Below are 15,757 nucleotides of genomic sequence, written 5' to 3'. Positions count from 1 at the left end.
CTATGTCACTGTGCTCGTATTACAAGTACTCTGTCACTGTGCTCGTATTACAAGTACTCGTCACTGTGCTCGTATTCAAAGTACTATGTCACTGTGCTTGTATTACAAGTACTATGTCACTGTGCTTGTATTCAAAGTACTATGTCACTGTGCTCGTATTACAAGTACTATGTCACTGTGCTCGTATTACAAGTACTCTGTCACTGTGCTCGTATTAAAAGTACTATGTCACTGTGCTTGTATTACAAGTACTATGTCACTGTGCTTGTATTCAAAGTACTATGTCACTGTACTTGTATTACAAGTACTATGTCACCGTGCTTGTATTCAAAGTACTATGTCACTGTGCTCGTATTACAAGTACTATGTCACTGTGCTCATATTACAAGTACTCTGTCACTGTGCTTGTATTCAAAGTACTATGTCACTGTGCTTGTATTCAAAGTACTATGTCACTGTGCTTGTATTACAAGTACTATGTCACTGTGCTTGTATTCAAAGTACTATGTCACTGTGCTTGTATTCAAAGTACTATGTCACTGTGCTTGTATTACAAGTACTATGTCACTGTGCTTGTATTACAAGTACTATGTCACTGTGCTTGTATTCAAAGTACTATGTCACTGTGCTTGTATTCAAAGTACTATGTCACTGTGCTTGTATTACAAGTACTATGTCACTGTGCTTGTATTACAAGTACTATGTCACTGTGCTTGTATTCAAAGTACTATGTCACTGTGCTCGTATTACAAGTACTTTGTCACTGTGCTTTTATTCAAAGTACAATATCACTGTGCCACATTTCTGATTAAATGGTTTATTTCCTTTTCTGTAACAACTATTGACAGAAATGCTGACTATGTATTTTCCAAATGTTTTTGACAAATATATAATTTTACATAATTATTCATAATGTATGGTCAGTGACAAAGCTATAACAAACCTGTGTTTTCATAGATTTGAAAGTGATCTATAAGAAAGTTTACAAGATACAATCTGGAAAAGAAGAAAAATTCTTGAATCTCCTAAAACATAGCAATATAAGCTCAAAATAATCATATTTCATTTGCATTCACTGATATCTACAAATGTGCCTGGTAAATAAAGCAGTAAGACTTCTAACACTGAAAAGTCTTTTATCTAAATTTTTAGATTCCACTGACACTATGGTAGTATTTCTTTCTCAAATTGAAAAGCAAAATCAAAAACAAATTTTGTAAATCTCAGATAACATTTTCTAAGTGATGTCCTAATTTCCATCACCTACAACTGCGTAAAAATTATCTGTACTTAGTACTGGCATGCATTCCTATTTTTTTGCTTTATTTTGTTTGAATAACTATGAGATAAATATAGCACTGGATAACAATATATACTGTATATGCTTTAGGCTTTTCATTCAGAATGCCTTGTTGCAGCATAACCAGATTTCATAAACTCATCACAATGACTGCTAAGTGATCACTTGGGTTATTACACAATTTTGATCACCGAAATGCTGGACTTTCCCAAATACAAACGTACAACCAAAGTGCAACATGTCATTCCAAACTAACTATAAAACAAACATGAACAATTTTGTTTATCATTTATGTCATAACCCAATGTGCAGCACTGGCCCATTTCTCATTTACGGTGGTACTTCCTGAACAGTAACGGGTGGCTCCATGCAGTACCACTTTCTGGTATGCATATATGATCAACATCCAGTCAAAATCAAAATCCCACCAAAGCCAAACTGTTTGGATCACTATTCTAACTCTATGAAAACTGAAGGCAATCCTTGTAATGAGTCTTATCATTCTCAGGGTAAACAAGCACACCATGGTTGCTTGGATGGCCTCAGAGGTACATGTAGGCATCATTTTCATTTATGTTCTTCTCATGAATATCTTCAGGTGTTGCAGGGGTCTGTAGAATTAGGCCTACAACATAAAGTACCATCATCTGAGAGATATGTGGTAGATATGTGGTAAGCACAGGAAGAATATGTGCAATTCAGATTGCTTTGTTTTGCGTCAAAGCAGAAGAGTTGAATCCAGAGTGAGTACGCCATTTCAAGGTGTTCATGGAGTCTCAAGTTAGTGTGCTTGAATGTGAAAACAAAATGGGCTCAAGAGCGTAGAAATGTAGATGTTATCATGTACAAATGAACCCACAACAAAGCATTACAATTCAGCAAAAAATGTCGCTTACCATGACCTCTTCAAAAAACATAGGGCCAATGTCCCTGAAGCTACTATAGACATTGACGGTATAGAGGACGTACATGCCATGATATAAGATATAGGAAGTGCATAGGTCCTTTGGCAATATTCCTATCGCAGAAGAATTGTTTCAATATGGTTCATACTTACAGACCCCTATATACACAACATAGGGCAAAGTCCCTGAAGCTACTATAGACATGGATACAAAATTAAGTATTTCCTGACTGTATGAAAGTATCTTACTAATGTCATCCTAGGGACATGTAAACCAAATATCATATAACCGAGTTAGTATTTCATCGGGGTTGAGCTTTTAGCGAAAAAGGAAAATTTAAGCCCGCGGTTTTGAAAAAAACAAGCGATCTCAACAGTTGACAGAGCTCTGCTGTGTTATGTAGAGAATAACCTTTTGTGACACATGTATTGATGAAGAAGGTGGATATCTTTGATAGCTCATTTCAGGATGGCCTGACCAAAAATGGAAAAAAATTCCGTAAAAATACAGATTTGCATATTTCATCAGACTATATTAGTCTATAATAGCAAATAAACGAGAGTTTATTACATTCTAATTAAAGTAAACAAGACTTGCTTAAATCAAGATTTACGTCATAAAAAAACAGCATATCTGTCAGGTTATAAAGAATCTTGAGCTGGTTACCTTTCAATATCAGTATTTTCATCCTATTAACCAAACACATTTTAACTTTCAAATTAACATTGTAAGTAAGTTCTGTTGAATAAGTTGAGACTGTACATACTCAGAGAAAGCACACTGAAGAGACAAATGTTTGAAACTTAAGAAGTTCAAGGTCATCAAAAGCATTATAAGGAATCATGTTACACTTTCATTGCACTGTTTACACAGATTGCATAATTGCTATAAATAGCACATGAGGAATCTTACAGCCCAGCTTTACCATAAAAACCCTATCACTTTGACCACTCTTTTAATTGACCACTCTATTTTTTCCTCAAAAAGTAATCTTATTTTATCCTTACCAAGTCAACCATAAATGGAAATTAGAACTTTCTCGATCTCTATTTATTTGACCACCCTATCATGACAAACTATTATGAGCAATTTCTTTTAGATAACATAAAAGGTTGTTCAGAATATATCAAAGTTGGGATTCAGGAAAGTTGCCTTTACATGTTTTAATCCTCAATTCACTATGAACTGTCAAAAAAGTTGAACTTTCTGATAATTCCACACTAAAATTATTTTGGCTTTGATGATTTCCTAATTAATTCAATTATTTGAAATCATATTAATTATTTTTTTCTGGGTGAATTGATAGGGTTTATACAGTACAAGAAAAAACTTTGACCAAAAATGACAAAAAATTCCTTAAAAATACACATTGCATATTTCATCACAATTTGAACAAATCTAAGTTGAGTTATCCCTAGGGACCTGTATACCAAATAACAAAGCTGTCTGACCAGCGGTTATGAAGAAGAAGATTTTTTACCAAAAACACCTTTTTTGGCATTAATTTGCCTATTTTCAACAATATCAAAAAATTAAAAAAAGTAGTTTCTCAAAATCTTATTTTTCATCTACACAACAAATATCAAATCAGTAAGTACTGCGGTTCTCAAGATATTTGAGTGGACGGACGCCTCACAAACGGACATACATACATACATATACATACATACATACATACAGACTGACGACGGACGCCGGACGGATACCCATCCCAATAGCTTCTATAGACTATAGTCTATAGTAGCTAATAAGAACTGGCGAAAATTGCCCTCAAAACACAAATTAAGTATTTCCTAACTATATGAAATCATCTCATTAAGGTTATCCTGAGGGACCTGTATACCAAATATCAAAGCTCTCTGACCAGCGGTTTTGAATAAACACACAATCCTGCCAGCCAATAAAGCTCTGCTGTGTTTTGTGACACACATGTTGATGAAGAACGTGGCTATCTTTGCCAATTCATTTCAGGATAGCCTGACCAAAAATGGCAAAATTAGCTGCAAAAGTACAGAATTAAAGATTCCGTCATTATTTCAATATATCAAATTACAATAAACCCTAGGGACATGTATACCAAATATCAAAGCCATCAGACAAGCGATTTTTGAGATACAAAAAACACTGGTAGGGAATAGTAATGAACCACTGATCACATAGCAAGTCAAACCAATCATAAAATATTGTCATAATCATTTCATTGACATCTGACATCTCACTTAAATATAAATGGCTGACATTTACCTGCACACAGTCTGTTATCTCAGCATGAAATTCAGCTAAATCTTCTTTGCCTTTTAACAGTTCTCTCTTCTCTGCATCCACACCCACAATGAAATCACAATTTTTACTCTTCAGTTCATCAAGCTCCCTCTGGAAACGCAACATCTAATAAAAAAATCAGATCAAAAAAATTAAAAGGTACAAAACATAAGAAAGTCACTATGTTAAAGAGTATCTCTCAAAAGGAAATGATTAAGGTAGGAGACTACCTATGAAGTAGTGTAGTAATTGTCAATTCTGATGACTAGCATGTAGAAATCCAAGAAATAAAATTGTCATATTGTCTTGAAACATTCCATAAGACTCTGTATGAGATGCAATTGTGACAAATGTGACAAGTCATCATTAATGAGACGGTGCTCAACTGTAACATGTCACCATGCCACCACTCCTCCGGTGACTGCCCCATGTTCATTCCGCAGCTCTTTCTAGCATGTGAGGCTGACTAAGCCAGCTGGGCTAATGTATTTTTTCCAATTCATTTTCATTTTTTTCAATTGGCTCTCAGCTCAGGCTTATTTTCGTTGGCTGTGCTGGATTTGTTTCTACTCCTATCATGACTGATAGACCATGCTGTCTATCAAACATAAATATGATCCAGCTGACAGAATAATTAATTTGAGCAGGACAGACAACTCAGTCTCCTTATCTAAACATAGGAACACTATACTCAACATTTTTAACTTAAGTTATCACAGAAGAGGCTGTGTGAACAATGAGACCAGCAGTGATAAAGATTAGCAGTGATAGAGATTAGCAGTGCTATGCATGAAACTGTAAACAAATCTTTGGAAATCTTTTGGATGCTGTAAGTTTTCACACGAAACATTATTAACCATGGAAATTTCTGCCCCACTATTTTTGTTCAGTGTCTAGATTTGAATCCACTTAAGCATTTATGCAATAATAAGAGCCTAAACTATTTGGTAAGCTGCTGCATATCAACACTGATAACTGGGATATCCCTTGTCTCTCTTGATGGCATGGTACAATGTCAGACAAGACAGAAAAATATGTGTCAACTTTTTAAGGTCAATTCAGAAAATCAAAAATAGAACCCAAAAAACAAATGTAATTAACAGACCCTAGCTCAATAGCTTGTATAAACCTTTATTACGAACCTCATCCAGTATAATAGCACTAATGCTGGATTCCAAAGATGTAGCTGATGATGGTAGTTTAGACTGTGTTTGTTGTCCTTTTGATGACTGTGATGTTGTGAAATAATTCACTGTAGAGACAGGCTTGACTGGTGCTTTACTGCTTGAATCTGTGGATGCAATATGATGTACAATTTACATAACATGGAACAAACGTTAAGAGTTTATTTGTTCAAGTTGCTGAAACTTTGTCCTTTCTGCTCATCTGGCAGACGTTTAAGGCAGCCATCTTTTTAACAGGGAAAGGAAGAGTTGTCCAAACAATTTGCAACATTTATGCGTACTTATTCAGAAGTTAAACATACCTGATTGGCAAGATGGTTATGACTTCAACAATGCTCCTACAGTTCTTGAAATTAATAGAAATCTACACAATTTCTAATATGGCCTAAGTAAACATCAGCCAGAAAATCAGTTGGGTGACACTGTTCCCATAAAATGATATGCAACAAACAAGACTTGGACAATGTTTTAGCAACACAAAAGACGTCTCCGGTTACATTTGTACACACACTGCAAAGGAATCCTAAAATAATTCACAAAAACTGGCTCCTTTTCTGAACAGTTATGAAAAAAGATTTTTACAAACAAATCATCACAACAGCCTGACCTGTAAAACCTAAGACGCACAGGATTGTAACATCTAAGTCGGTTGCTGTGACCAACTCTTTTGGGTTGGAAACGGTAGCCGACTGGTTTTGTGTGAGGCCTAGCAGCTAGGCGATGTTGCCGTGAGTGTGTGGGGGTTCGAATCCCGTTTTGGTTATAGTAAAAAATACATATATTTAACAATTTGTGTATTTTAGCTTATTTGCATAGTTTGATATTTACATCTTTCTTTCTCCTCCATACCTGTATATTGTTGGCTTCCAAGTGGTAATGGCTTTGGTGGAGACACTTCTACTGACTTTGATGTAGTAGGTAGCTCTGCTGGCTTTGATGTTGGTAAAACTGTTGGCTTGGTGCTGGCCAAAGTAGTTGTGCCAAATGTCACAGGTTTGTTGGTAATTCCTCCAGAATCAAACACTAGGTTTTTACTGTTTGTAGGTTTTGTCATTGTTTGATTAATTGATGTTGGAATACTGCCGGCATCTACCGTATCTGCTGGTTTACTGCCAATATGAGAAACTTCTGAAGAGAAAATAAACAAGGAAATAGAAACTAGAAAAAATTCTCAACATTCAAGCAAGTTAACTAATAAACCCTTAACCCTTTCACCACCATGGTTTAGCCCAAACCCATTCTTAGCAATGGTGATTGCGGACCTGTTTACAGGGAATGGGGGTGAACAGGTTAAATCAAAAGTTGACCTTCAGTGTATTTCTAAAAAGCCTGATACTGTAGTTCAATTTTATTAGAATTGACAATTAGACAAGAAGTGACTCATAGATGTCATTTAAGTAGGAGTAGCTGCTCACTCACTTGATCTAATTTACAAATCCATGCTCAGTGCTCTTGTCAGAAAATTTTTCACAGAACACGGGCTTATTTCTTTGACAATATATTGGCATAAAAAGTGGCATACAGATCAAGCCAGTATGGTATGTTTAAGTTTTAGGTTCTATCATTTAGTACCATCAATAATCTTGTTAATGATGACAGAAACTCATTCCTCTAATTCCTCAAGTATCTTAACTGAATTTACAAATTATAATCTTTAACAATTATAAAATATTTTGTTTTGACATAAACTTTTAATATGAGTGTTGTCAAAGATAGTGTACATTAATTAAATATAAAAACATCAAAACAAAGACATTCTATTGAAGTGGTATTAGATTACACAGCAGCTCAACAGTAAATGGCAATCAGACAGTCTTTATAGAAACTTTTTCTTATTTTTCTATGACCGACTCAAAGCATCCTGTGTATGAATCTGCAAAGCTAAATTTCAAAGTAGTTTTGAACCAGTTTTCATCAAAAATGGCAAAAATTTACCCAAAAATACAATATTCCATATTTTATCACGATTTGAGAAATGTGACTTATATCATTCCAAGGATGGTATCCCAAACATATCAACATTCAAATCTGATACAAATCATCCCCAGAAACCAGTATACCATAATTTTGACAACAGTGGATACTAAGTAGATTCTTTTTTCTCTAAAAACTACAAAAATAAATTCACAATTTCAACATATCTGACTTAGATCATTCCATCTGACCTGTATCATGTCAAAGCTGGCCAGTAGTTTATCAGAATAACAACTGTTGTCACATAAAGGATGGGCATATGAACACATATGGACCACAACAGACAATCGGCTTATCTAATGAGCTCCATGATGCTGATGATGGAATTAAAAATTTACGGGATATTGGATATTATATCATACCAGTGTATTGATAGTGCAAATACAGCAATCGTGGCGGCTGGCATACGCGCGAGCTCTCAGCTTGAGCAAAACTCCATTCATGACGTTCAACACCAGAATTTCAATATACTGTTATGATAATAGCAATAAACTACCAAGCCACAGTATACCACTCGATTTTGACCAGTTTACTCCATATATGCACTCGCTATCACTTGTGCATACATGTCGTGAACTGGTCAAAATTTTGTGTCAACCATCGCTGGGTGTGCTTTATTGCTTAAATAAATCAGTCACACGAAAAGATATTTGTGTTGATATGTACACTTAAAATCATTTTGGGATAACACAATACATTCCAACTTACTTTACACGACATACAGAAATCAGAATGAGTGTTTGTTGATATTTACCTGTAACTCCAGCTGATGCCAGCGGTTGGTTAGGCTTTGGCATGAAACTACTCCCTTCTTTCAAACTGCTAAATGTTAATGTAGAGGTTTGACCAGAAGAACTACCAAATATGCTGCCTGTAGATGCTCCAGCTACAGTGGAAGAAAATGCTGATGCTGAACCTCCGGTAGAAAATGCAGATTGCGGTTTGCCAGTTACAGTACTTGTACTGCTTTGTCCAAAAGCATCAGTTGTACTTTTAGCTTGGCTAGTTGCAAAACCAGTAGAATTGGTACTTTGAAGAATATCAGTTGACAGCTGTGGTTTGAAAGATATAGCACTTGATCCTGTTTGTCCAAACGAGTACAGTGCACTTGTTGGCTGCGTCTCGGTTTGGCTTCTAGTTTGAGCTACTGCAAAACTGCTTGGGGGTTGAGATGTATCACTTGTGACAGGTTTTCCTTGAATTGATGATGACACGCCACCAAAAGCAAACACTGGGGCACTGCTGGATGCTGTAGGTTTGCCACTCCCACTGAAATCAAATCTGCTTCCACTTGTGCCACCGGCACTACTGATGGATGATACTGCTTTGCTGGGCTGAGAGGGAATCGAACTAAAGCTTCCATCACTTGGAATGGAAGGAACTATTGTATGACTGCTGCTTGTAGTCACTTTTGGAGTTGCCTCGCTGTCAAACCTGTAATGCAAAATCTGCCATTACCATACAAACAGTATAATAACAATGTGCTATCTTTAAGTGAGCTGTACAATATGTTCCCTATTTTCTCATTTCTCAGAGCCTTGAGGACAGATATTTGGACTCAAACAAAACTTTTACAATTCTTTTCTGATCTACCACTTGTGGGGGCTCATTTTAAAGCTATCACAGGAAGAAAAATTTTCAGAGTCTTGATTTTTTCAAAATTCGCAAATTATATTTTTCCCCATAGATTTAACACAGAGATTGCTGCCATTTTGAATTTCAAGCATCAGTAAATGTTGGGTAATTTGTTTCTATAGTACCAAATTTTGAACAGTGATCCCTGATTTTTATTCAAAAAGAATGGTTGAAAGTGTCATTGACAAAAGTCTGAGCAGAGTTCAAGTCAATCACCTTTGAGGCCAGACTACCTTTAGTGAGTACAATGGAAATACTGTATATACAGTGAAATGGTATTACTATGGGATTTTTTCATATCTCCTATCAACTGAAATCATTAATGACTTACTTAGCCAGTAAATTTCCTCTTGGAGTAGAAATAGGGAGTGATTCACCAGCGCCTTTACCGGAACTTTGTGGTGTTACCTGTTCAATAGAAGGCAACTTAGCAGCTGCTCGAGCACTTGAACCTGGGGATGATGTATCTGAAAAACAATGGTCACTGTCATTAGTGTCATTACATGATTTGCACTACATCTGTGATTTTACTGAAGTTATAATTATCATCTGTTATGGTAAATATGCTTATACGTTTCATTTCTCACCTTGTGACTGTCTTTCTCCATCAGGTTTGAGAGTTTTTGCTGGATTTACAATGTCTTTGACTTCAGCCCGATAGACCATATAGAATGGACATAATATGCCTTCAGTTGATAATACCATGTATATAGGTGCTGGTCGCATAGTTTGATTATCACCTGTTGATGTAATATCAAAGACTATTAATACAGAATAGAGAATATCAACATACAGATGGGTAGACATTAACAAAACCTTTCTGCATGTTAAACTTGCTTTCACACAAGAGTCTTTAAGATCTATGGATTGGTTGATATCACAGCCACAACAGCTGTTAGAGCTTTTAGCACAGGTAAAGAAAAGACTATTTCTAAATGTCACCACTCTTTTCTATTGCCCTCTCTACAGTGAAAGCCTGGCAGAAATACAATATAATTTAGAATCTATTTAGCTGGCTTGCAGATGAATAATTACTTTTTTTATACAAGTAGAAACTGATTTGTTTTCATCACAGTGTGAAAGGAACCCATAATGCATGTTGTGTGTAGAATGACAGTAAAATTCTATAGAGAATTCACTGTTACACTGATATGCAGATAAGAATGGACAGTGATCTAAATGCCATCACTCTTTCCCATTGTCTATGTAAAGCCTGTCAGAAATACAATTTAGACTCTATTTAGCTGGCTTGCTGATGAATTATTACTAATTTTTCATAAAAACAGATTATTTTCATCACAGTGTGACAGGAACCCATAATGCATGCCATGTGTGGAATGACAATAAAATGCTATAGAGAATTCAGTGTTAACCCATTTCCTGCCAGACAGTATCACTCTCCCATCAGCCAACTCGGTGAAAGCGGAACTGAGTCAAAACCATACATAATTCAACCCATTTGGCTTGGGTCTGTCCCAACAGCTTTAGTCCATATCAGTGATTTAAGGGGCCTTCAAATGTTCAATTTTTTGTTAAAATGCACCAAATGGGACATATTTCAAAAAGAGCAAGAATCTTCTTGATGAACATAGGTAATGTCTTTGATAAAAGAAAAAATACCGCAATTATACGGTGTCGCTCAAATTTGATCAGAATTGGTACATACCAAAGATCAACAATACGTGTTTTTCTATCTGTTCAGTGCAGGAAAATTATACGTTGATGTTATGACAATTTCTGCACAGTACAACCAGAAAAACAACAAGAAATATTTAAACCAGAAAATTAAGAATGACAAAAGTAAATAAGGTCTGAAACTTTAGATACTGAAGGTCAACTTTAGCAACATGCATAGCAGAGAATCTTTTTTTTTGTATTTAAATTGTTTTATTGGTAACATTTTCTTTAGTAACATGAACTTAAATTAAAATGAAGTACAGTGCTTAGTTATCTACAATTTTGTGTATAATTGAAATCCATTTGCTGCAATGTCTCTCTAATTTGTCTTTTTCCAGAGCTATTTCGTACTCTAGATGGTAGTGAATTTCACTTGCAACATAAAAGCTGCAAAGTGTGGTTTACTCTGTTTCATTTTCATGGCGTAGATGTGTCTTTTGGCTAACAGTAGCAAGTGATTATGAATGTCAGAGTAACCGTCAACACCAAAGAGCACTTCATTTAAGTTATGTCTAGTGAACAAACTGAGAGATTCCTCGAAAAATGTGTGAAACTCGTTCCAGAAGGTCTCAGTGAATTTACAGGTGTAGAAAAGATGATCTAATGTCTCGTTGCTGTTTTCTTTGTACCATGGATGTACAAAAATAGACATCCATATGGTTTCAGCAGATCTGTTAATATGTCACAGTTCATAAACAATGACAGGAAATGAACAATTAGCTGTTTCAGTTACTGCTACCACTCCCAAACATAATAGGTACCCTGCATACAAATAGGTTAAAGGTCAAAATCCTCTTATTCAGATGTGTGGGCTGATTCAGTTCACTGCCACCACTCCTGCACACTTGCAGTATTTCCCTTTTTCTAACCTCATTTGCACATTTTTGACACTGATGTGTTCATTTGAACAAATTCATATCTCAACCCCTACATCTACCTGTACACCAAATACTGAGACAGTAGCTTTGGCGGTATGGGAGCCTTTGTGTGTGACGGACATACATCCGCACATACCCACAAATATACAGACATACAGACGCCACTCAGACTCATCATATAAGCTCTTTTTGGTATTTATATATAAAACCAAATATGAGCTAAAAATGTTTTTTTGTTTATGTGAGATATCATCTCAAGTGACTACATGTTCTTTTTATAAACTGTAAAGATACATTGTACATGAAGGCCAATGGCCTGTAGTACTGAATACATATCACTATATATTGTGCTTTTCTTGTTTTAACAAACTTGCTAACAAGTAAAGCACAATATGTTCCATTTGGTGAACTTTGAACACACCTGATCTGATAGTGAAACATGAACTTGGCAGGAAAAGGATTACAACTCTACTGCATAATTTCTCATATACCTCACATTTTACCAAGCTGGTTAAACTTTGCATACACTGGTATTTGATGGTAAATGCTCAGTAATTACTATATCATGTAACCACTACTACAACAAGCCTGACTTATACGTTAGTGAAACCTCAAAGAAGTTACTGCATTCCCATATACCGGTATCTTGTTTGATGTTCTTTTCTCCACTAAATTTCCTTCTAGGGGACTTTACAACAGCCATGCAGCAAACACTATAGCATGACGTCTAAACTTTTGATTTCAACACAAACAGATTAATTTCTTGAAGTTTCATGTACTAAAAAGACTATATCATATACCGGTACTTACCAATGGGTATTTGAATTTTAGATGTCAAATCGACTGCAGTTCCCACAGGATAGGTATCTTGACTATCTTGTAATGGTAATTCAACTCGACCAGCATCATCTAGACTCCAGCGTTCCCAACGACCTGACTCTCCTTTACCAACTGGTATACACTCCATTGCATTACTCTGTGCTGTCACAACCAATTGCCTTCATAGTGGAATACAAGAATACAGACATATAAACATACAAATATACAGAGAATGGAAATGAACTGATCAGATCTCATTAGCCTTTCCCTGCCAGACAGTATCACTTCTGCATCTGCAAAGTCAGTAAAAAGTGGTATTGAGTCAAAACCATATATATTTTCACCCACTTTGCTCGGTCTTGCATCTTTAGTTCATAAAAATCAAGTTTACAGTATTTCTGGCTTCAGGGACCTTCAAATCTTCAAGTCTTTGTTAAGATGCACCATATGGAACATGTTTTGCTTCACTAGTTTTAACCAACTTGACCTGATGGTGAAATATGAACTTGGCAGGAAAAGCGTTAAAGGAGTAAAACTTCCGTAAAAATGTATATTAATTTGCAATTTCATAATGAACAAAATTAATTAATACAAATTACCATTCAGCAAGATATTCAAAATAGTACACAGGATCTCTTTCCTCTCCATTACCATAACAAACATCTTCAAGGTTAACAAATGTCGATGGACCATTTTTCTGCAATAAAAAGTTGCAATATGGGTGATTTTCATTGCCTCTTAAACAGGAACTTCCCCTGTAAAGGCTGGAATACCGTAAATCTATGTAAATGTGAAAAAGCAACACTAATGATCGGATTGCTGAGTTTGATCACAGAATCCCACAATTTTGCCATGTTTCAGGCGTTCATAGTCATTGAACATTGCATATCTGTGAATATGTAGCGACTAAACTTGAGTTGAAAATAAACTGAATAATTGTTCTGTCTTTTGTCGGAGAACGCATATGTTTCAAAATGTGTTCCTTGTACGACCGTTTGACCTCTCTTTGCATTTGTCACAAAAGTGCCCATCATGATTATTAAAATTTATCACACCGGTCAAAGGGATGCTTTGAGAATTCAAAATCTCCCGCCCAGTGTATGCAAATGGCTGCGTCATCAGTTATCCCCCTATTGTGCGCCCACGGTCATGTAACTTCCTGTTTTAAGACCACTAGATAGTTTGCCTATTCAACTCAGTCTGAAAATATTAAACATAAAACAATCACCATAAATATCTGTACAGCATGCAAATCAATGTTTTCAAATGGAGAGTTACTAGAAAAGTTGCTATTTCCCTGGCCTGGTGTCTCAGGAAGTATCAATGTATTTTCTAGCAATTACATCCCTGCAGTCTACTGACTAGACAAAATGGCCCCCGTGACCAGGTACTGAGTTCATCATTACAGTGTCCTTGTCTATATACTTACAGTTGTATTGACTTCCACCAAATTGGGCTGTTCAGTCGATTCAATGGCATTATATGCAGCAAGGAACGAGTATGTTGACAACCACACCACACTGACCACTGAAAGGAATAAAAATAAAATGTAAATGATAAATAAAACTCTATATTAAGTAACCTGGCTGACTGTATAAATATTATCTGATTATTTCTGGTCTCCTTACATTTACAGCAGCAAATCAGCAAAACCAAATTTTGATACTTTTGGACAAGTACATGTACATGTAGTTTCTGAACCCAGAATTGAATAGACTTCAACTCAGGAAAACACTCTTAAAAAACTTAAAAATACTAGCTTTCATGTTCACTAGCTCAAACATGAATGAGGTAATCCATATGAATCAGTTACTACTGGATGAGCACTTTTAGAGAAACAAAATTTTGAAGACAAATGACCTAGCAGCTGATGTAACACCACAAGTAAAGTGTTGTAAAAATTGATTATCAGAAAATTTGTTTCAACGATTGATCCTACTTAAAACATACAACACTTAACATAAACATACACAGAAATACATCTTAACAATACAATCTTGTTGAATGCATCACAATTTGAGCAATATCAAAATATGCTCACCCTCTATCTAACCAACATAAATAAATTAACTCTACGTATGCAAAATAAGTCTGGAAATTATCAACAAATGTCAGCGGTGATACCAAATTTCTTCACTTTTTATTCCTCATTATTGAAACATCACAAATCACAAGTTATTTCAGACCTTGCTAGAGCAGCATTAAAATTGCATTTCCTGGTTTTATATTATAGCTCTATTAATACCAGTGAATTTTGTGACGTCATACCCTCAGATTATAACTGATAATGTATCCGATTATCCAACATTGTGGCCCCAGATGTTTTCTACATCTAGATATTCACTAGCATCGCCAAAACTATAAAATAATAGAATTAATGTACCCCTTCCTGGCTCATGAAGGACTCAAGCAAACTTTGCACTCCATAATGTACCCAGTTTCGCCTTGTACATTATGTCATGCACAGTTGCTTACAGTATGTCCATTATGGGCTGTGAGCGGGTACTTTTTGCTTATATAAGTAGATGTTGTAACATGCAATTGTCTGGCCCTTTGAACAAGAGCAGGTCAAGTGCATGAAATTACCTTGAATGTTGAGGTCATTATCAAATATATTAGGGGCTTCAATCTCCTTCTTCTGAATCAGCAATTTGTCATACTGGATTAGTTTTCCAGTTAAGGTGCCACATACTATCTGTTTGCCCTTAGGACTCCAACATACTGAGAAAAGATAAGCAAAATCAGAACTTGAAAATACAACACATTTTAAGCAGACAGAGACTATAGTTTTCATACAGTTATTCATACTTAAATAGGAGACAAAACATAGGTTAGAACTCACTGCAATGTTTCCACAGATACATTAAGCACAAGAAATAATGAAAGTTAGCATACATTTGAATCTGAGATACACAAATACCTTCTCAAATCATAGGCTGTATATATTCAAGTTACTTCAAATATTGCCTGCTAGAATCAGATTCTAAAAGACAAACATGACAACTACGAACTCTACAATGTGAACATGGTATCTATCTGTAGAGGAGATACTAGACTTCATAAATTACTCAAGACAAAAACAAAATAAACCATCATGGTATTTGTAAAGGCAAGTGGTTTTTT

The 15,757-nt window shown here is 35.5% G+C and overlaps 1 protein-coding gene across 2 annotated transcripts in view; it reads right to left on the bottom strand.

Moving 5' to 3' along the window:
• The window catches only part of LOC139114790 (nuclear pore complex protein Nup214-like), a 43,666-nt gene that overhangs the window by 5,412 nt on the left and 22,497 nt on the right, over positions 1-15,757 (bottom strand). Inside the window, exons 6-16 of one of the 2 annotated variants that reach the window (XM_070676717.1) lie at positions 15,221-15,355; positions 14,064-14,161; positions 13,234-13,331; positions 12,626-12,813; positions 9,848-10,000; positions 9,592-9,727; positions 8,380-9,059; positions 6,501-6,779; positions 5,610-5,758; positions 4,450-4,593; positions 802-1,925 (exon numbers count right to left, since the gene is read on the bottom strand). In XM_070676717.1, the coding sequence (XP_070532818.1) occupies positions 1,920-1,925; positions 4,450-4,593; positions 5,610-5,758; positions 6,501-6,779; positions 8,380-9,059; positions 9,592-9,727; positions 9,848-10,000; positions 12,626-12,813; positions 13,234-13,331; positions 14,064-14,161; positions 15,221-15,355 (2,066 nt within the window). In that variant the 3' untranslated portion in view covers positions 802-1,919. Of the gene's footprint in view, positions 1-801; positions 1,926-4,449; positions 4,594-5,609; positions 5,759-6,500; positions 6,780-8,379; positions 9,060-9,591; positions 9,728-9,847; positions 10,001-12,625; positions 12,814-13,233; positions 13,332-14,063; positions 14,162-15,220; positions 15,356-15,757 lie in introns of those variants that run through there. The other variant, XM_070676716.1, reaches the window with a different exon arrangement.

Source organism: Ptychodera flava, chromosome 16, assembly GCF_041260155.1.
Source record: "Ptychodera flava strain L36383 chromosome 16, AS_Pfla_20210202, whole genome shotgun sequence".
Classification (NCBI taxonomy): Eukaryota; Metazoa; Hemichordata; class Enteropneusta; family Ptychoderidae; genus Ptychodera; species Ptychodera flava.
Note: the sequence above shows the minus strand (reverse complement) of the source record. Positions and strands in the feature narration are given on the sequence as shown.